The sequence below is a fragment of the Myodes glareolus genome, chromosome 22, assembly GCF_982192425.1.
Source record: "Myodes glareolus chromosome 22, mMyoGla1.1, whole genome shotgun sequence".
Taxonomy (NCBI): domain Eukaryota; kingdom Metazoa; phylum Chordata; class Mammalia; order Rodentia; family Cricetidae; genus Myodes; species Myodes glareolus.
In genome coordinates this window covers 37,649,403-37,670,528 of record NC_142047.1, presented here as the reverse complement: position 1 = coordinate 37,670,528, position 21,126 = coordinate 37,649,403, and the positions used below count along the sequence as shown (strand labels likewise).

At 42.5% G+C, this 21,126-nt stretch overlaps 1 protein-coding gene across 2 annotated transcripts in view; it reads left to right on the top strand.

Annotated features, from left to right (window-relative positions):
- The window catches only part of Pdpr (pyruvate dehydrogenase phosphatase regulatory subunit), a 37,048-nt gene extending 17,395 nt beyond the window's left edge, over positions 1-19,653 (top strand). For both annotated transcript variants that reach the window (XM_048437244.3, XM_048437246.3), the window contains 9 exons: positions 1,341-1,465; positions 2,634-2,789; positions 3,173-3,306; positions 4,472-4,620; positions 5,218-5,330; positions 7,294-7,388; positions 8,834-8,923; positions 12,134-12,316; positions 14,159-19,653. In XM_048437244.3, the coding sequence (XP_048293201.1) occupies positions 1,341-1,465; positions 2,634-2,789; positions 3,173-3,306; positions 4,472-4,620; positions 5,218-5,330; positions 7,294-7,388; positions 8,834-8,923; positions 12,134-12,316; positions 14,159-14,563 (1,450 nt within the window). In that variant the 3' untranslated portion in view covers positions 14,564-19,653. The remainder of the gene's footprint in view (positions 1-1,340; positions 1,466-2,633; positions 2,790-3,172; positions 3,307-4,471; positions 4,621-5,217; positions 5,331-7,293; positions 7,389-8,833; positions 8,924-12,133; positions 12,317-14,158) is intronic.
- Positions 19,654-21,126: the final 1,473 nt, after the last annotated feature.

The window sequence follows — 21,126 nt, the reverse complement described above, 5'->3', positions numbered from 1 at the left end:
CTGGGAGGCAGCAACCGGTGGATCTCTGTGAGTTCGAGTCCAGTCTGATCTACAGATCTAGTTCCAGGACAGGCTCCAAAGCTACAGAGAAACCCTGTCTTGAAAAACCAAATAACAAATAAATAAGTAAATAAATAAGTAAATGATTAAATCTTGAAGTCAGTATTTTTGAGTGACTTAACAAATGGCTCAGATGAGCAGTGGCAGTGCACACCTTTAATCCCAGCACTGGGGAGGCAGAGACAGGCGGATCTCTGTGAGTTCGAGGCTAACTTGGTCTACAAGAGCTAGTTCCAGGACATAGTCCAAACCCACAGAAAAACCCTGTTTTGAAAAACAACAATAACAAAAAATTGCTCTCAGAAAAGTTACAAGAAACAATTGGAACAAAGAGTTGGTGAGATAACTATATAATTCTCCAGGTGACTATTTTCAAGAAAACAAAACAGCTATAAATTTCCTCATAGATAGGACATATCTTAAACATACTCTAAGGGGTCCTATTATTAGAGTTAAAATCTTCATAGTGAGGCTAGAGAGATGGCTCAGCAGTGAAGAGCACACCTGCTCTTCCAAAGGACCTAGGCTTCAGTTCCAGCACCAACATGGCAGCTTACAACCATCTGTAATTCTAGTCCCATCAGATCCTGTGCTCTCTTCTGGTATCTGCAAGCACCAGGGTTTTTTTTTGGTTTTGTTTTGTTAGTGTATGTGTGTGTGTGTGTGTGTGTGTGTGTGTGTGTGTGTATGTGTATGTGTGTATGCAGGTAAAGCACCCATATACATAAATTAAAAAAAAAAACTTCAAACACTGGATGTGGTGGCACTCCCCTGTAATCCCAGCATTTGTGAAGCAGAGGCAGGCAGATTTCTGTGGGTCCGAGGCCTGCTACACAGCCAGGACTATGTATAGAGACCCTAACTCAAAAAAAAAAAAGCCTTATAGTGTTTCTATGACAACAGTACTTGCTTGTTTGTTCATTTTAGAAAATGTAAAGAAATTGCCCAGATTTGCTCAACTTCTGTGACAACAAAGATTCTTGATTCCACTGGTTCTTTTCTTTTTAAATTTATTTATTTTATGTGTATTGGTGTTTTCCCTGCATATATGTCTGTGTAAGGATGTCAGATCCTCTGAAACTGTAATTACAGACATTTATGAGCTGCCGTGTGAGTGCTGGGAATTGAACCCAGGTCCTCTGGAAGAGCAGCCTTAAACCTCTTAAACGGGGGCCATCTCTTCAGCCCACTTCCATTGGTTCTTGATTTGTATTATATTATTTGAATTGTTTTCTATATATTATCTGAGGCCCAACAGTTTTTTGTCTCCATCTAAACAGGCTCCTTGCTGAATGGATGGTCTATGGTTATCCCTCTGAAAATGTCTGGGAATTGGACTTGCAACGCTTTGGAACCCTCCAGAGCAGCCGCACTTTTCTGCGCCACCGGGTCATGGAAGTCATGCGTAAGTGTACCTTTATTCTAATTATAGTGCACTCAGCAATCTCAATCTCTCTCTCTCTTTAATTTTTTTCCCAAGACAGGGTTTTTCTGTAGCTTTGGAGCCTGTCCTGGAACTAGCTTTTGTAGACCAGGCTGGCCTCGAACTCAGAGAGAGCCACCTGCGTTTGCCTCCTGAGTGCTGGGATTAAAGGTGTGTGTCACCACTGCTTGGCTCCAGCAATCTTTTAGGTGGCCTACTTTATCATTCAAGGTTTTCCCTTAGCTCTCTAATAACTACTTTGAATTGGGTTTCTCATGTGGCTATTTCAGGTTTGAGGATAGGGACTCATGCCCCATTTGACCCTTAGGAACGTTTTCAGTTTATTAGACCATGCTTACCGCTAGGAATAGGAAAGTAGGATAGGATTTGCAGCTAGTATGTAGCAGTGTTCTGTTCTGTGTGTTGCTAGCAAAACACTCTTTTCAGTTGGCCTTGAGTACTGCCTCAACCCAGTTGGTCTAGAAAGGAAGTCAGTGCTTAAAACTGCTAAGATGCCGTTCCAACCCCCACCCCACCTTTTCTTTCTTATGGTATGGGAACTGAACTCCGTAGCCTCATGCAGGCTAGGCAAATGTATATCTACCTCAGTCCTTTGCTTTGTTTTTGAGTTTTTACTTTGAGTAAGGGTCTTGCTAAGTTGCTTCCCTAGTTACTTTGCTGTTGTTGTGAAGAGACATTATGACCAAGGTAACTTACTAAAGAAAGCATTTAATTGGGAGTATGCTTACATTTCAGAGGGGTGAGTCCATGACCGTATGGTGAGGAGCATGGCAGCATTGGTACTAGAGCAATAGCTGAGAGCTTACATGCTATTTGTAAGTTGGAGGCAGAGAGAGGGACACTGTGCCTGGTGTGGGCTTTTGAAACCTCAAAACCCACACCCAGTGGCATACTTTTACCAACAAGGCCAGACTTCCTAATCCTTCCCAAAACGATTCTACCAGCTGGGAACTTAACATTGAAATATATGAGCCTATGGGAATTCGAACCACAAGTTGCCCAGGCTTAGCTTGACTGGAACTCATTTAGTAGCCCAGGTAGTCCTTGAATTCATTAACCACTCAGGTCTCTGGGATTGTAAACCTGTGCTGCCAGGCTCAGATGACAGATTATGCTTAATCTATTCTAGCTCTGATTTACGATCTGAAGGTTCCCCGTTGGGACTTCCAGACTGGGAGGCAGTTACGTACATCTCCTCTTTATGACCGGCTAGATGCTCAAGGAGCCAGATGGATGGAGAAACATGGATTTGAGAGGCCGAAGTACTTTGTTCCACCCAATAAGGGTAAGAAGTGTCTGTCTGTCTCTTTGAAACAGAATCTCACATTTTAGCCTAGAACTTTGTATTTCGGGTTGGCTTTGAATCCTCATCAGTTCTCTTATTTCAACATCTTAAGAGCTGGGATTATAGGCATAAGCTACCACACTTGGTTTCGTGTGTGTGTGTGTGTGTGACTCAAACTCAGGTCCTCATGATTGCATAGGCACTTTAACTACTGAATCAATTCCTTCTGCCACTTTTTAAACTGATAATTAGTAAGTGCATAGAGCTAGAATGTCTTCCTGGAAGAGTTAAAAAACAAAGTCTTGTAGGCCGTAACATAATATATGGGGGATTCTTCAGTATCAAAACTCTTTCTTCCCACTTTGTTTTTTCCTGTTTCGTAGACCTTCTTGCCTTGGAACAGAGCAAGACTTTCTACAAGCCAGACTGGTTTGAGATTGTGGAGTCTGAAGTGAAGTGCTGTAAGGAAGCTGTGTGTGTCATTGACATGTCTTCTTTCACAAAGTTTGAAATCACTGTAAGTATTTGGGAAGCAAAACAGCAGGGTGGGAAACATTTCCTACTTATTGAGTGCTTGTTTTTTATTTTCTTCTTTCATTTATTTTTCATTTATTTTTTTTTAATTTTATGTGTATGGTCATTTTGTCTGAATGGGTACCTATGCACCACGTGTACGCAGTGCCTGACAAAGCCAGAAGAGGGCACTGGAGTCCCCTGGGATTGGAGATACAGATATATGAGCTGCCAAGTGTGTGCTGGGAAATGACCCAGGTTCTCTAGAAGAACAGCCGGTACTCTTAACTGCTGAGTCACTTCTCCAGCCCCTAAATGCCTATTTTGTTTTTCTTTTTTGTTTTTTTGAGATAGGGTTTTTCTGTGTAGTCCTGGCTGTCTTAGAACTCACTCTTAGACCAGGCTGACCTCCCATTCAGAGATCTGCCTGCTTTTGCCTCCTGAGTGCCACCAGCCCAGCAAAGATAAGTTTATGTGTGTATATATATATATATATATATATATATATATATATATATATGTGTATGTATGTATATTTTGTCTGCATGTGTATTTGCACACCAGAAGAGGTCACTGAACCCCATGAGACTATAGTTATAGATGGTTGTGAGCCGCCCTCTGTGCTGGGAATTGAATTCAAGTCCTGGAAGAACAGTCAGTTCTCGTAACCACTGTGCCAACTCTCTGGCCCCCAAATGCCTATTTTTCATCGCTACTTTAAAACTGATTAAGGGGCTAGAGAGATGGCTCTGTGGTTAAGAGCACAGACTGCTCTTCCAGAGGACACGGGTTTAATTCCCAGCACCTACATGGCAGCTCACAACTGTTTGTAACTTGGAATATGATACCTTTACACCGATGCATATAAAATAAAAATTAAAAAAAATGATTCTGAAAGAATTCTGGACTATTTTAGTGGTTTATCTGTATAATTGTATTTTTCAGAAATTGTAGGTCCTATAACATAGTTTTTAATTCCCCTAGAATGGCCCATTTATCTTAAGTACTGAATGTTACCTTTACTCATGGCTTCTTACAAAAAGTAAACCTGCTAATAATGTCATGTGGATGTTGTGTCACTGAATTTTCTCAGCAAGGTGCTATGCTGGATGGTTATGCTGTTAGATGATCCTGTGTTTACTGTCCTTGCCTTTTCCCTTTCCTTACAGTCCACTGGGGATCAGGCATTAGAAAGTCTGCAGTACCTTTTCTCCAATGACTTGGATGTGCCTGTAGGCCACATTGTGCATACTGGCATGCTCAACGAATGTGGAGGGTACGAAAATGACTGCAGCATTGCACGCCTGAACAAACGCAGGTGAGTTTAGCTTCTATCCCTTCTGCTCTCTCCATTAAACTGATCCTTTAAGGACTCTGGAAACAGAGCACTCAGTGCTTCTCTGGAGCCCAAAGTCCTAGGTACTCAGAAACTATTTCGTAAACTTCATCTTAATCATTAGGCAACTATGAATAAATCAGCAAAGGCAAACAGAAACAAGAAACTCTTGTTAGGTGTGGTGGCTCATACCTGTAATGTCAGGAGTCTGAAGCAGGTTTACAAGTATAAGGCCAACTTGGGCTACATGAGGAGTTCTGGGCTAGCTTAGTCTATAAAGTGAGACTGTCTAAGAGCAGAAAACAAAAACAGAAATTATATTATGTAGTAAAACTGGATGTAGACATTTAGTTACCCTAATTGGAGAGTATTCTTTATGAATGTTAATAAGTCTGTGTAATTTTGCCACTATTGGTATAGAATCTAGAATGGTGAAATAGCCCTCCTTGAAAGGTAGGAGATTATTTCCAAGAGTGTTTTCAGTGGGACTCTGAAACTACATGAGAACTTGATTGGTCCTGATTCTTCTTCGGCCTTTTGGTTTTGACTAATTTTTTATGGGGGAAATCTCATTTTCAGTTTCTTCATGATCTCTCCAACTGACCAGCAGGTCCACTGTTGGGCCTGGCTTAACAAATACATGCCGAAAGACAGCAACTTGCTGCTGGAGGATGTCACCTGGAAATACACAGGTAATCAGCCTTCTGTGGTCAGACCAGTAAAGAAGCAGGTCTAGATTGTCTTCTGTATTACATCTACATTACTTATATCTGGCATTTACAAATGAGAATCAGAATTATTGTTAAAGAGACACTCTAGGGCTGAAGTTCAGCAGTTAAGAGCACTTTCTGTTCTTGTAGAGGACAAAGGATTCTGTTTCCAACACCCATGGGACAGCTCGCAATTGCTTGTAATCCCAGTTTCAGGGGATCTGATGCCCTCTTTTGGCACTCCATGTGTACTTGCATACGTGTGGTACATATATACATTCATGAAAGCAAAACACCCATAGATGTAGAAATAAAAATGTCTTTGAGGCTGGGGAGAGATGTCTGTTAAGAGCACTGGCTGTTCTCCAGAGCACGCGGCTCACTCACTCGCATCCATGTGGCATCTCACATCCAGCATTCTCTTCTGGCTTCCACTGGCACTGCATACATGTAGTGCACAGATATATGCAAAACCCCATGTGCATAAAGTAATCACACCTTTCACACCTTTAATCCCAACACTTGGGAGGTAGAGATTGGTGGATCTCTCTGAGCTTGAGGTCAGCCTGATGTACAAAGCAAGTTCCAGGACAGCCAGAGTTGTTATACAGAGAAACCCTGTCTTGAAACACCAATTCTCACCCTTTCCCCTCTATCTTTAAAGCAAAACAGCCTTTTTTTTTTTTTTTGATATTTGGATAATTGACCAATTGACTTTTGACTTCTTTTTTGAGTTCCATCCCTGGGAAGCACATGGTGGAAGGAGAAAACTGACTTGCATTCATCTATTTGAACCCATTCATCTCACCCAGGCCTTCATTCTCATTAGTAGCAATTATGATTAATTGTGTGCTTCTCACTTGTCCCACTACAGAAGTCTTTTTTTTAAAGATTTATTTATTTATTATGTATACAGTATTCTGCCTACATATATCCTATAGGATATCCTATCCTATAGGGTACCAGATCTCATTACAGATGGTTGTGAGCCACCATGTGGTTGCTGGGAATTGAACTCAGGACCTCTGGAAGAGCAGTCAGTGCTCTTAACCTCTGAGCCATCTCTCCAGCCCCAGAACAGTCTTAAACACTGGTTGGTTTAACAGTCTTAAACTAGGGCACTCACGTGTGATTCTGTCACAGACAGCAGAGTCTAGCGTGGGTAGACAGTTCTCCAGGTACTGATTTGGGATTGAGGCTATTTCTGCCACATAGGAGGGAAAGAGAACTTTACAGTACTTGCATATGGCCAGCCCTCAAAGTGTCCTCTTGGCTAGGCCTTGGTCTTATGACCCTAATCTCATTGCAGAGGAGACTATAAAATATGTCCTTCCTATCAGCTTGGGAGAAAACCACACGAGTCAGGCTCTTCACACCTGCCAGTCAGCAGCTGCATTTAGCAGGTCTGTCAGCAGAGATGTGTGTGCCTGAGCCCAGGTACTTGCCGTTGAACCTCAGGTCCCTAAGTAAAGGGACACTTTATAAATCTCACCAGCTCTAGGCCAGGTCCTAGGTGAATGCGATGGTTAGTGTTAATGCCAATTTGACAAAATCTAGAATCACCTGGGAGAGAAATATACATGCCTGTGGTGAATTGCAATATCAATTGAGGTAGAAAGAACTACCCACCGTGGGTGGCACCATTCCCTGATGTGGATCCTATATTGTATAAATGGAGAAAGTGAATTAAGCAGTCAGCAGGGTTCATTTGTCACTGTTTCCCAATTACAGATGTCATGTGACCAACTGTTTCATGCTTCTAATGCTTTTGACTACCTGATATGATGGACTGACTTTGAACTGTGAATTAAAATAACTCCTTTAAGTTGCTTTTGCCAGTGTATTTTATCACAGTAGTAGGTAAAGAAACAAAGGAAGAGACCTTTTGCGCTGGCTCAGCTGTTCCCCTGGAGAAGCTGGACATCTCTTGTTCTTTTCCATATAGCCCTCAATTTGATTGGCCCTCGGGCTGTGGATGTGCTATCTGAGTTGTCCTATGCCCCTATGACTCCAGACCACTTTCCAACTCTGTTCTGCAAGGTAGGTGCTAGTAATCTAAATTTATTGTTTGTGATGGGAATCTCATGTAGTGCATGCTGGTCTCCAATTTGTTATGTAACTGAGGATGACCTTGTCCTTCTGATCCTGCTAGGATTGCAGGTGTGTATGGACTTGGTTTATATGGTGCTGAGAATCAAACCATGGCTCCATGTATGTTAGTCAGGCACTCTACCTACTAAACCACACCCCTACCAGTAGACGTTCTGTTTAAATGTTAGAGATTATTTCTTTTATAATGGTGGCGGGTTCTTTTTTTGAGGAGGGGGGTGTTTCAAAACAGAGTTTCACTGTGACTTTGGGACCTGTCCTGGAACTTGCTCTGTAGACCAGGCTGGCCTCGAACTCCCAGAGATCCACTTGCCCCTGCCTCCCGAGTGCTGGGATTAAAGGCGTGCACCACTCCTGCCTGGCTAAGATACTCTTTGAAGTACCTTTAATTTATTTGACTGTCAGATTTGTACGTTTATTAGTTTCTATAGCAGTTGGATTAAACTGGACAGTGAACACTAAAAGATAAAGGTAGATGAATGCCCACTGAGGTCAGACTCTTGGCTTCTTTTGTTTTTACTCACCAGTAACTTTTGTGCATGTGCCATCTTCAAGGAAGAAATGGTATCGCTGAACCCTAAAAACATACTCGACCAGTCCTCTGACACAACAGCTGAGTAACTGAGTGCTTTCCAGGAAGCCACTTGGCAACTTGTAACTTGATAATGCTCAACATCAGAAGTTCAAACCTGAGTTGAGATTTTCATAGCAAATTGGTTAATAATTTCCTCTGTTCTCCCAGGCAGAGAAAACTTCCATGTTAGTGAGCAGATCCCTTCCCAGGCTTCTCTGTACTTTAAAGAATGAGCCAACCCACACCCTTTGCATGGCAAATGCCATGTCTTGTCAGATTCCTGTGAAAGAGACTTGTTTCAGTGCTGTCTCCGATTTCCCACTCCCCTTCATAGAGAACAGTTATATCAGGGAACTTTCCAAGGCAACTGAGCAGCTGTAACACAAGGAGCTGAACCTCTGGTCCCGGAGTAGATGGATGGTGTTCTTGGGCATTATCCTTTGTGTGGCAGATGCCCGAAGTTTGCTTGCAGAGTTCCCAGAGAAGACTCTTGATTAGTCTTTATTGTTCCTGATACTACTTGGCTAACTCAAGTATTTAAACAAGATTTGGTAAAGAAAAATATTTTGTACTTTGCAGTGACTATGCCACCGCTTCTCACCATCAGGTTACCTGAAACTGGAAGTGGTAGTATTCATAAGCAGAGATGTGGAGGCCGTGCTCCAGTTTCAGGACGAAATGCATTCCTTGGCTATATCTCTGTTAGGCTTCAGCAGAGGGTGGGCACTGACGGGTTCCCCCAGCACTGAGTCTCCTGACTAGCACGAGGGATGAGTGCTGACTGCTTGCTTTTTCTTTGCAGGAGATGAGTGTGGGCTATGCAAATGGGATCCGTGTGATGAGCATGACTCACACAGGAGAGCCGGGGTTCATGCTCTATATCCCCATAGAGGTGAGAGGTCCCTGTCTTCCTGTTTCAGGGCAGGGCTACCAGGTTCCCAAAATTCTTTACACTGCTGGAGTTGGAGTAGTGTGTCCTTCAAGTCCTGAGTAGGCTCCAGGAAAGAGGGTTTATCGTTTTTAGCAGTTAATGCTGAAGAGAGATGTCATTTTATAACTAAGAACTTGAGGGAGCACAGAATGCCCACATTCTTTCTCAGCATCCACATGATAGCTCACAACTGTCTTGTATCTCTAGTTCTGGGAAATAAGCTGCCCTTTTCTGAACTCCTTGGGCACCAGACACACACAGTACACATGCATATAGGCAAAGCACTCATATACATGGAATAGAAGTAAAGTGTTTAAATATCTTTAAAAAATAAAAACTTCGGGCTGGAGAGATGGCTTAGTGGTTAAGAGCACAGGCTGCTCTTCCAGAGGTCCTGAGTTCAATTCCCAGCAACCACACGGTGGCTCACAACCATCTGAAATAAGATCTGGCGCCCTCTTCTGGCGCACGGGCATACATGGAGGCAGAATGTTGTATACATAATAAAAATAAATAAATCTTTAAATTTAAAAAAAATAAATAAAAACTTGGCTGTGGATGTAGCTCAGTAGACTTGTATCAACTAGTATAAATGGTAGCACATGCCCATAATCCCAGCACTTGAAGGTAGAAGCAGGAGTTTCAGTCTGCCTGGGATACATGAGACCCTAGGGATCTCAAATACCAACACAGAGTGGGCTAGAGAGATGGCTCAGCTGTTAAAGGCTAGGCTCACAGCCCAAAAGTCAAACACTAACATTTTTTCTCAGTTTAAAACTTATGAAATTAGTTATAGATTAAAAACTGACCATCTCCATCTGACTAGTTCCCATAAACTAACAAGAGCCTACTGCAATAGTAGTATTTTAACTAATTTCTAATCAATAATTTTGATGCATATGCAGAGTTCTTAGCACCTTTTGAGTTAACTTTTTTGTTTGATTTGAGATAGGGTTTCCCTGTAGCCCTGGCTGTCCTGGAACTTGTTCTATAGACCAGGCTGGCCTTTATCAGCCTGGCTCTGCTTCCCCAGTGCTGGGATTAAAGGTGTGTGTTACCTGCTTAAGACTTTGTTATTTTAATGGGTCTTGGGGGTCTCAGTATTATAGCCCAGACTGGCCTAGAACTCATGGTCCTGGTGTCTCTATCTCCTGAGTGCTAGGGTTATAGATGTACCACACATCTATATGCCTGGTTATGCCGGTTACAATTAAACTTCCCTATGAATGAAGCAGAATGAAATTGAAAGTCAGTCTGCAGAGCTGACAGTCTTCCATCCATCGTCTACCTTTTTATGAAATTGGACTGTTTTTTCTGGAGCACTCATTTCTGCTAGTCTTGGAACATGGCTGGCTAAGCTGCTGCTTTGCTGCCTAATACTGTGCTTTCTTTCTGGCATGTTCTTCCATAAAGACATCTCTAAGCTCACTGCTGTTCCCTCTCAGGCCTCACATCATCCTCTCCCAACACATACACATTATAATTTTTTATTTTCAAAATATGTATATGTACCTTAATTTCTGTGTGTTGCACATGTGTGTGCAGGGACCTGAGGAGGCCAGAAGAGGGTGTGAGATTCCCTGGAGCTGGACTCACAGTGGTGACCTGATGAAAAGTTTTGAAGCACAAGTGCTTTTAACTGCTGAGCAGTCTCCCATCATTCATACCACATTCATACCACTTTTTTCTTGTTTGTTTCGTTAAGACAGGGTCTCACTGGGGCTGAAGAGATGGCTCAGAGGTTAAGAGATCTTAAGTTCAATTCCCAGCAACCACATGGTGGCTCGTAGCCATCTCTAATGGGATCTGCTGCCCTCTTCTGGCATGCAAGTGTACAAGTAGAACACTCAGACATAAAATATAAATAAATAAAATTTAAAAAAAGATAGGATCTCACAATATAGCTCTGGCTGTCCTGAGACTCACAATATAGACAGCTAGGGCTTTTACACAGAGAAACCCTGTCTCCAAAAACAAAACAAAACAAAAAATTACTTGTGTATTCCTGAGATTTCCTTGTATAGTTTTTATATTCCATCACTCAAGGAAGTAGGTTTCACACAGTAAGTCATACTAGGTGTTTCCTTTGGAGATTTTTGGTCATATCTTTGTCCTTTGACCATCTACCTTCCCATCTCCCATCCCCCAGGACCAGGTCTGGCTTTGTAGCCCAAACTGGCCTCAAACTCTGTCTTCTTATATCAACCTGGGACTGTACCCACCTTATCAGGCTTCCTGTCTTATACCACAATGAACTATTTAATTTAGGCAGTATGTTTGGGGGAGGGGCATACCTGTGTCATGGTATATGCTGGAGGTCAAAGTTGATCATTTATTTCTTTGTTTGTTTATTTTTCGTTTTTGAGACAGGGTTTCTCTGTGTAGTCCTGGCTGTCCTGGACTCACTTTGTAGACCAAGGTGGCCTCAAACTCACTGAGATCCACCTGCCTCTGCCTCCCAAGTGCTGTGGTTAAAGGTGTGCGCCACCACTGCCCGGTAAAGTTGATAAGTTTTGAGAATCAGTTCTCTTGTCACTTTGTGGGATCCAGGGGTCAAACTAACATGGAGGCACCAATGCCCCAGCCCCTGAGCCTGATCTTTTGTATCAGTTTAGTTGTTTATTTCCTACCCCGCCACACACACTTGTGGTCCACCATTGGAGGATAAGTTATGGTGGAAAATTGGGTATTTTTCCTGTATATATACACATGGAGTTCTGAAATGGGTATTAGGTCCCCTGGGATTGGAGTTAAAGATGATTGTAAGCTGCCATGTGAGTGCTGGGAATTGAACCCTGGTCCTCTGCAAGAGCAGCAAGTGCTCTTAACTGCTGAACCATCTTTCCAGCCCCTCTAGGTACTTTTTGTACATGATAATTTTTTCTAGGTTGTCATTTGATACATGGTATGGTGGTTTTTGCATGTATATTGCCCAGAATTGAACCAAGGGCCATGTGTATACTAGGCAAGTAGTCTACCACCAAGCCTTGTAACTGTTAGGAAAACTCTCTCTGAACTGAGCTATATGTCTTCAGCACCTTCAAGGTTTTATTTTTAAAATATGAATTTGTTCAAAATCAGCTGTTAAAAATGAAAAAAAAAATCTTTCCTGCAGCCTATCCAAGAATCCTCAGGATGCACTGGTTGCTAACTTTCCTTCTCTTCATATAGTATGCTCTGCATGTCTACAATGAGGTGATGAGTGTTGGACAGAAGTATGGAATCCGGAATGCTGGATATTATGCTCTTCGAAGTCTGCGAATTGAGAAGTTTTTTGCCTTCTGGGGACAAGACTTAAACACCCTCACCACTCCCATGGAATGTGGAGGAGAGTCTCGTGTGAAGTTAGAGAAGGTATTTTTTCAGATCCCCCCCTTGTGCCTCTCAGCTGAGCAGTGTGATTGTCTAATAAGGAAAATCAGGAAAGACAGGGAAGTGCTGGCATCAGGTAAATCACAAGGAGGAGAGGAGACACTGTGGGATGCTCATCTTCCCATGGAATACACTTGCTTACACATCTTACTGCCCAGAGGGTGGAGGACACTGGCATAGGTTTTTTAGTTGATTGTGGTCATTCATTAATGTACCACAAGTATTTACTAAGTTAGTCATCTTACAGCCAACTTTTTTCTTCAAATATATTTTTAACTTTTAATTATGTGTATGCATGTATATCTGTGTGAGGTGTATGCATTTGAGTGCAGTTGCCAAAAGAGAGTGCTGGGTCCTCTATAAAAACCATGTATTTTTAATTTCTGAGATCTCTCTCCAGCCCTAGGCGGCGGCATCATCATCATCATCATCATCATCATCATCATCATCATCATCATCATCATCATCATCATCATTATTGTAGTTCAAGAGATTATTCTATGAATTCTTTCCCACCTCTGAACCTCATCCAGTGTCCTGCCCCTTTGGCTTCTTAGAAGCCAAGTTTGTTTCTGTTCTATAGTGTAAGCATGGCACAAGTTTGCCAGTGTATGATTCCCTTCCTACTTTTAACCTGGCTTTATTCACGACAATGTATTTACGCAGTTCCCTGTCAGTATACCTGTGGTTTGCTTGCTTTCTTTTCTGAGACAGGGTCTCACTATGTAGTCCTGACTGGTCTGGAACTTCCTACGTAGACCAGGCTGTCCTTGAACTCAGAGATCCACCCCAGCCTTTCTACCTCTCAAGTGCTGAGATATAAGGTGTGCGCCATCATGCCCAGCTATAGTATTCCTTTGGCCACTGCGTATAGCTAGATGTAAAAAAATACATGCATTTTTTTTGTGCCATGAATGTGTTGATAACTTATTAAAATGACCTGTATTTTAATTAGAGATAATTACTATTAGGTTTGTTCACCTGTATATATGTATATACATTGATACACATAGATGCGTGGACTTTTAGTTGAAAATACACCAAGGTTACCTCTAACTTTGTGGAGTTGGTTCTTTGCTGCTGCCTTTAAATGGGTTTTGGGGCTCTAACTCAGGATTCTAGGTCCTGCTTGAGCCATCTTGACATTCCTCTAGCAAGTATTCTTGATTAATTTTTCAATATTCCTTTCTAATATCTTTTATTTCATGTAAGCTTGTGATTGAAATCTGTAAACGGAGACTGCTCATTCATTTCCTGGCTACCCAGACCTGACACAGAAACTATATTAATTGCAACACTGTTTGGCCAATAGCTTAGGTGTATTACTAGCTAGCTCTTACATCTTAAATTAACCCATTTCTATTAATCACCATGTGTATCACCATGAGGCTGTGGCCTACTGGTAAGGTTCTAACATCTTTCTCCTTCGGCAGCCACATGGCCTCTGCCTGACTCTGCCTTCTTTCTCCCTACATTAAGTTTAGTTTCCCCACCTAGCTCTATTACGCCCTGCCATAGGCCAAAGCAGTTTCTTTATTAACCAATGGTAATAAAACATATTCACAGCATACAGAGGGGAATCCTACACCAGAGATCCATTTAAAGAAGCGTGCACTTTTGCTGTTACAAAAGTTCATCTGGTATCTCTGTTGTAGATGCAGATTTCACAGTGCCTGAAACATCATTTTCCAAAAGCTAGCAGGAATGAAGGGTATATATGTGTATGCATCTTTCCATTGCATGTACCCGCTTGCTCCCCACCTTCACATGCCAAGAACTGTCATGGAGACTGGTATCTCAGGCTTTTTCCCCTTTTCTTTTTAGGGCATAGATTTCATCGGTCGGGATGCCCTGCTGCAGCAGAAGCAGAATGGGGTGTATAAACGCCTTGCTATGTTCATCCTGGATGACCATGACACAGACCTAGACTTGTGGCCTTGGTGGGGAGAACCCATTTACCGGAATGGGAAGTATGCTGGCAAAACCACCAGTAGTGCCTATAGCTACACTCTTGAGCGCCATGTATGCCTGGGTTATGTACACAATTTTTCTGAGGACAATGGGGAAGAACAGGTGGTGACGACAGATTTCATCAACCGAGGAGAATATGAAATTGACATTGCAGGACATCGGTTTCAGGCCAAGGCCAAGCTCTACCCTGTCACCTCCTTTTTCACTCACAAGCGTAGGAAGGATGATGTGGAGCTGAGTGACTTTCATGGGAAGTAATGCCAAGACATTGTCCCTTCCTCCCATTCTCTCACCCTGAAGAGCATCATTCTGGGAGCTTTTCCCTTCATCCCTGTCTTCTTACTGAAGGTATCTTTGTCCCCTCTCTTTTCAGATTGACCTACTTTAAACATTTTCCTTGAAAGCCTTTTTTTGTCCTCCCATTTCCTTTCATTTGCTGTTACCCCTCCTCACAGTCCAGGCTCTTCTCATCCCTCCAGCAGGCCACAGTCCCACAGTGGAAGGCAGGAGCCACTTGTGGAGTTAAGGTGATAAACTGATTTTTAAATTCATCTTAAGGCAAGTTGGCATTATTTCTTAGGGCAGAATCCAACTCCCCTGGGCTGGGGTTCTTAGAGTAATCTGCTAATTTTAGTAGATTACTGTGTGTCTGCTGTGGCCCTGGGAACAGCTTCTATTTTAAAAGGCAGATGATTCTATTCCACTGTGCTGTAGGGTGCCACCAGGTACCTCTTAACCATCTACCTCACTGATGAGAGGGATTGCATGGACACTGCCTGCTCTGTGGAAGGGACAAGTAGTTAATCTGGTCCCCAGCCCTCCAACTTTTTCTTTGATGTTTGGGCTAGGGCCACCTGTCTGCAATATTATTTATGCTATTTTGTATGAGATTGTTTGTTTTTTAGCTGAGTAAACAAGTGTGCCAGTATTTGAAAGGAAAAACAAAGAAAACAAAACCCATATTGCCTTTTGTGTTGCTTTTCCCAGCAGGAGCAGTGTGAACTCCAATGCTGAGTTCCTATTATCAGAGAAGTGTTGTTTTTCTGTCAGCTACTCATAGGTCAGCTAGCTATCCTTGATTTTCTTCAGATGGCTTCTAGCCTCACCTGTGCCTTGTGTAGTTTGCCTATGACCTCAACATTCATTCCTATCCCTTTAGAAGAGAGAGGATTGTGTGGGTTGTCCTGGGTGAGTAAGTAAACCATGCTGTTCATACTGCGTTCCAGAGAGCTACCAGAGCCTCAGGCTTCCCATCGCTGGCATGAACAAAGCCACATACAGATGGCCATTGAGAGCTGTAAGTACAGTGCCGGCCAGAGGCTGCTTTCCAGCTCTTCTTTCCTGGCTCCCCACTCTCACCCCATAGAACCTCTGGAATGGAAAGTGCCTGGAGTACTCACCAGATGTGCACCACACATTTCAAGGGTACTGTTGCTTTCTTTCTGTGATACGGTTTCTCATTGGAGTTAAGGCTGGCCTCAAATTTGCAGTGATCTTGCCTGAGTCTCCTGAGTACTAGGATTTCAGGTGTGGGGACAGGATATTTTCTGAAGGTAAAGCTTGGATGGCAGGCTGTGCTATGTAACACCAGCACTTAAATTTTCTTCTGTATACAAACTGACTCAGTCTGCACTTGAGAACCTTTAATTCGATAGTAGTTCTCAGTAACTTGGAAACATTGGTTCTGCTAAATTTACATTACTAGAAATCTTTCACTTCATTAGAGCAGCTCAAAAATCTCAAGTGTTTGTCATTTCTGTGGAATCTGTTATCTACTCAGACTGGTTCTTTTTATACATTTCTTGCTATTTTCTCTAGCTAGGCTACTCCTATTTGGCTTCTGAGAAGACTTTAACTGACTTATTAAAGGGCACATGATTAGAATTTGGTGTGAGGGGAAATTGCTATTTTGGAGGAAATGTGTATAACTCCGCTAGAAAGCTGAGCAAAGCAGCAGCAGCAGCAGCAGCAGCAAGCCGTTGAGATCAAGAGCAGGCCCTTGGCTGACCTGTGAAGATGAAAGTAGAGATGCACAACTCCAGGGATCTGTGCTCTTTGAAATATGCTTGTAAGGCTGCACAGTCTGAATGAAAGCTGACTTCAAATTGAATACAATTTTTGCCCTTTTAACTTTTGGAAGTGTTACCACTTAAGTTCCAAATTGGGGCAGGGGGCCTTCCAAAACAGTAATAGTTTAAAATTGGGTTTCACCACCAAATGTCATCAAGAGTATTTTTAGCATAGACTGATATCTTCTCTGTACTTGTTAATCTCTAGTTACTTAATTAACTGTCCTTTCTAAGTAGGAAGGAAAGTGCTGTATTTAAAATTCTATAGCGGCTTTTGGGCTGGAGAGATGGCTCAGAGGTTAAGAGCACTGGCTGCTTTCCAGAGGTCCCAAGTTCAATTCCCAGTAACCACATGGTGGTTCACAACCATCTGTATGAGATCTGGTGCCCTCTTCTGGCCTGTAGGAGTATGTGCAGACAGAATACTGTATGCCTAATCAGTTGATCTTTTAAAAAATTATAAATAAAATTATATAGCACCCTTCCTAGTAAATGTTCAGCTAGAAGTCCTGGCTGTTGCTGATATCAACTTTTGAGCTTACAGACAGTTGCTTGTCTTGCTAGGAAGACATGAGACGGACTGAGAGTGGGCACACAGGGCTGTTTTGAAATGCCTTCTGGGTGGGGGGTCATGGTCCTGTTCCTTCAACTGTGATTAGGCATTGAATTTTCTGAGTTGCCGCTTGTTTACTGTGTACCCCAAAACAAACTTATATTTGGCACTAAATGCATTTTTAGAATTTCTATTGGCCATTCAAACATAAATAATTACAAATCTGACACCTCTCCCATTTTGCCCTGATATAAGTGCTTTAAATAGACTTTTCTCTTTTACTAAGCCTGCAGCTTTTCCTATGCTTGGTGTCATAAGCACCTTAGACAGTCAAGGGGACCATTTAACCAGAAACACCTGACTCCCCCCCCCCCCCCCAGTGTTGATAGAGCATTCTGGGCTCCTCAGGAGTAAATACAGGTTGTTAACAGAATTGCTAGTCTAGAGCAGTGGCACTCAACCCGTGAACTGCAGTCCCATTGAGGTCAAACAACCCTTTCACAGGGGTTGCCCAAGACCATCAGAAAACAGACATTTACATTACAATTCATAACAGTAACAAAATTATATTTATGAAGTGGCAGTGAAAATAATTTTATGGTTGGGGGTCACCATGACATGAGGCACTGTATTAAATGTTCACAGCATTGGGAAGGTTGAGAACCACTGGTCTAGAGGCATGACTGAAAATCCAGGAAGAACAATCGCTGTACATCCTCAGTTGTGTGACATTTTGTGACAGTACAGTTTGGGGAGCCAGTTAGTTTAAGGGAATGTAAACACTTCAGCTTAAGGTGACAGATAATCACCTTAATAATCTGTTGTCACAGAATAATCTGTTGTCACATCTACTTACCAGAGATGAGGAGTTCCATGTTCTCTTCTTTGATTTATAGTAGCAATTAAATCTCTTTGAACAAGGTAACAAATTATATTGAAGACCTAGGATTGGGAGTTTTCTGTGAGCCTTGAAATGTCATGAAGATATTCTTTCCTCTTAGTTGTTCATCACACAAAGCCTGTTTCTCAGTACTACCATAGCCATCTAAGCTTGTAACAGTTCCCTTCTGTGACATAGGTACTGAACTTAGAAGAAGGGACAAGGAAGAATGGCGTGATTAGTCTTCTGTGAGCACGCTCACTGACTTTAGTTCTTCCATGGGTCCCAGGACACAAGATCATTAACACAGCACTAAACCCTAGCTTCAGCCTGGTCTCCAAGAGCCATTTGTGCAGCAGTGGAGTGCAGCCCCTTGTTGGGAAGTACACTAGCTCTGGCCTGTCTCTTCTCTATGCCTAATGTATTCTGGGCTGCTGTGTCCAAGAAAAGTAACTAGGTACGAAAAACAATTTATGAACTTTAGGATCTGGTTGGCAGTGGCAGAATGAATTAACAGATAGCAGGAACTGGAGACTCACAGCTTTGGTTTTCTGGTTGCTAGCATCTGGAAAGACTTCACTGCCCTTGGGGAGAACTGTGTGCCTTCTGGTGTTGGTACTAGCCCTGGCAGTCTGTCATGGAAGAGCAGTTGCATCATCCTGTTTGCAAGGGTGGACTACAGATTTCATCTGTCTATCTCTTACTTCTTAGCTTCTTCAAGGGTATCAGGTTTATAACATTTAGCGCAGAGAAGAATGACGTGTCATTTTTCATTTTCTGATCCCAACACCCCCACTTCACAAATGTTGAGAAGTAGCATAGTATCAACACAGCACAGGTCCATTTCTCATGGCTGAACAATGCTGACCTCGTCCTTATGTCTGTAGACAGAGTGAGCATCAGCCAGTGAGTAGGAGAGGTCTGAGCTGTAACTGTGTCCTGTGCGCATGTCAGAAATGGTAAGTGAGCTGGGGCCTCCCCTCTCCCTCTGCCTGCACTTTTGGTCTCCTAGGTGCTGATCTGTAAGCCCCCATTTTCATGCAATATGGGGCTTCTGCAGTTCCTCAACAGTATCAACACACTGTTCTTCACAAGGATTGAGTGTTTCACACATCTTTGCCTTTTCTTAGTATGTTAAACTTCAGCATTTTTCTAAGAATCCTAACCTCTCTAAGCAGTTGTCTACATCTGAATAATTATATACATTTTTCCTCATATTTGATTCACTTGTTTTTATTCTTTGCAGACATCTACCTCCTTGTCTTGTCTGTGAGGGACAGATTACAAGAGGAGGGGAAGTTATCTTTATCATGTTTCAAAACATCTATGCCAGGATTTCCTTTGCACACTAAGAGCTGAAGCTTTGAGTACTCTCAGCCTAGGTCTAGTGCCTTACACTCTAGAGTCCAGTAGTGGACTGGGGTAGGAAGGAAGAATGTTCGGTTTGGGTTCTCATCACCCCATGTCAGCCTCCTTCCTCAGAATAGTCTGGGTGTGGGGTGAAAAGTGCATAGCTTATCTCACTGAAAGCTTCTCTAAGTTCACACTCAACTCTCCGTTCAGTGCTCAAGATATAAACATCATTGTGATTACCATAAAGTTCTGTACATTTGCATTCAGTGTGACTCAGCTCGGCCCCTTCTGTCCCTGTGTATGTCAGTGTGTGGTCCTGAGGACGCGCTAGATGTTGGAGTAAATAGACCTTTTCCCAAGAGCAGATTCAGCTGACTTTGGACACATAGGGTGGGTAACTGTGCATTTCATGGCCAGAATTATTTCTGGATGGCTGGATTTGAGGTTTTCATGTATGAGGTATATAAATGAATAAAAGTGTTTTCATAAACTATTGCTGTGTCCATTTGTGAAATGTCCTTTAACCTGGTTACAACATGGTATTTGCTTGCCTTCTCAAAGGATTACATCTGTGATGCTAAGAGGTTTAGAACATAACCCACTACCACATACATGTAAGCAAACCCATGTTCGTGTAAAAGAGGGACAGAGGGCACTAGCCAGCTGTAGAGATGGTCAATATAAAAATTCTAAAATGATGTAGGTAAAACCTAAATGTGTCCAGACTTGCAAAATTTCTCTGGCGGGAGTAGGTGACTGAAGTGACGTCTGATGTGGGGGCAGAAGTCGATGCATTCGACTCACTCCCCACCCTCCTCTCCCCACTCTCCTTTATAAGTTCCAGAAACCTTGCATGACTGATGTCAAGATTTGTCCTCAGTGGTTTCTCAGAAAAATGGTAAACTTGGGTACAAACTTGGATTGCTTGGAGAGACGGCTCTGAGATTAAGAGCACTTACTATGAAGAGGGCTAACAACATCAATGCAGCCATGATGGGCTGCAGCCCACAGTACTGGGACTGGGCCTCACCATTGCAATAACCAGGAAAAGACACAGACTATACCCTGCAGGGGGCCAATCAGAATTGAGACAAGTACTACTAGAGATGCTCCAGAACATTAAGGATAGTTTACCTAATTTGTATATAGGTTACCAATTTCCTTGCAGTAATGCCAGTACCAATCCCTGTTTGACAAGGGTCAAACTTCACTCATCCTGCCTAATCAGGAGTTCAACCCTCATTTGGATCCAGAATTCCCTTACCGCCCCCATCCTTTACTCCTTAAAATCCTGCCTTAGCTGAGCTTAATGCTCTTCCTAATCCAACCCGTGTGAGAAGGAGAGAGCGCTCAAGTTTAAACTGACAATAAAGGCCCTATGCTTTTGCATATGATGAGACCTGGAGGTACACCATCTTACTCAAACATCTTGCCAGCCCACACTTCTGTTTTTTTTTTAAATCTAAAAATAAATTTTACAAATGTTTTACCTGCATTTATGTATGTATGTGTACCATATGTGTGGTGCCCAAGGAGGTCAGATGTTGACTTCTCTGGAACTGAGCTAGAGCTGGTTGTGAGCTGCCATGTGGGTGCTGGGGGCTGAACCCAGGTTCTGGAAGAACAACCAGTGTTCTTAACTCCCAGCCCCCTATTTTTATTACTATTTTTTTTATAAAGATCTATCTATCTATCTATCTATCTATCTATCTATCTATCTATCTATCTATCTATCTATCTATCTATTTATCTATCTATCTATCTATTATGTATACACTGTTCTTCCAGCAGGCCAGAAGAGAGCACCAGATCTCATTATTAATGGTTGTGAGCCACTATGTCTCTCTATGAGACTCTGGTTGTTAGGAAACTCACTATGTAGACCAGGCTAGCCTTGAACTCACAGGTCTTCCCCCCAAATCCTGCAGTCTTACTTTGCTGGGCCCCAACAAGCCAGGATCCGAGA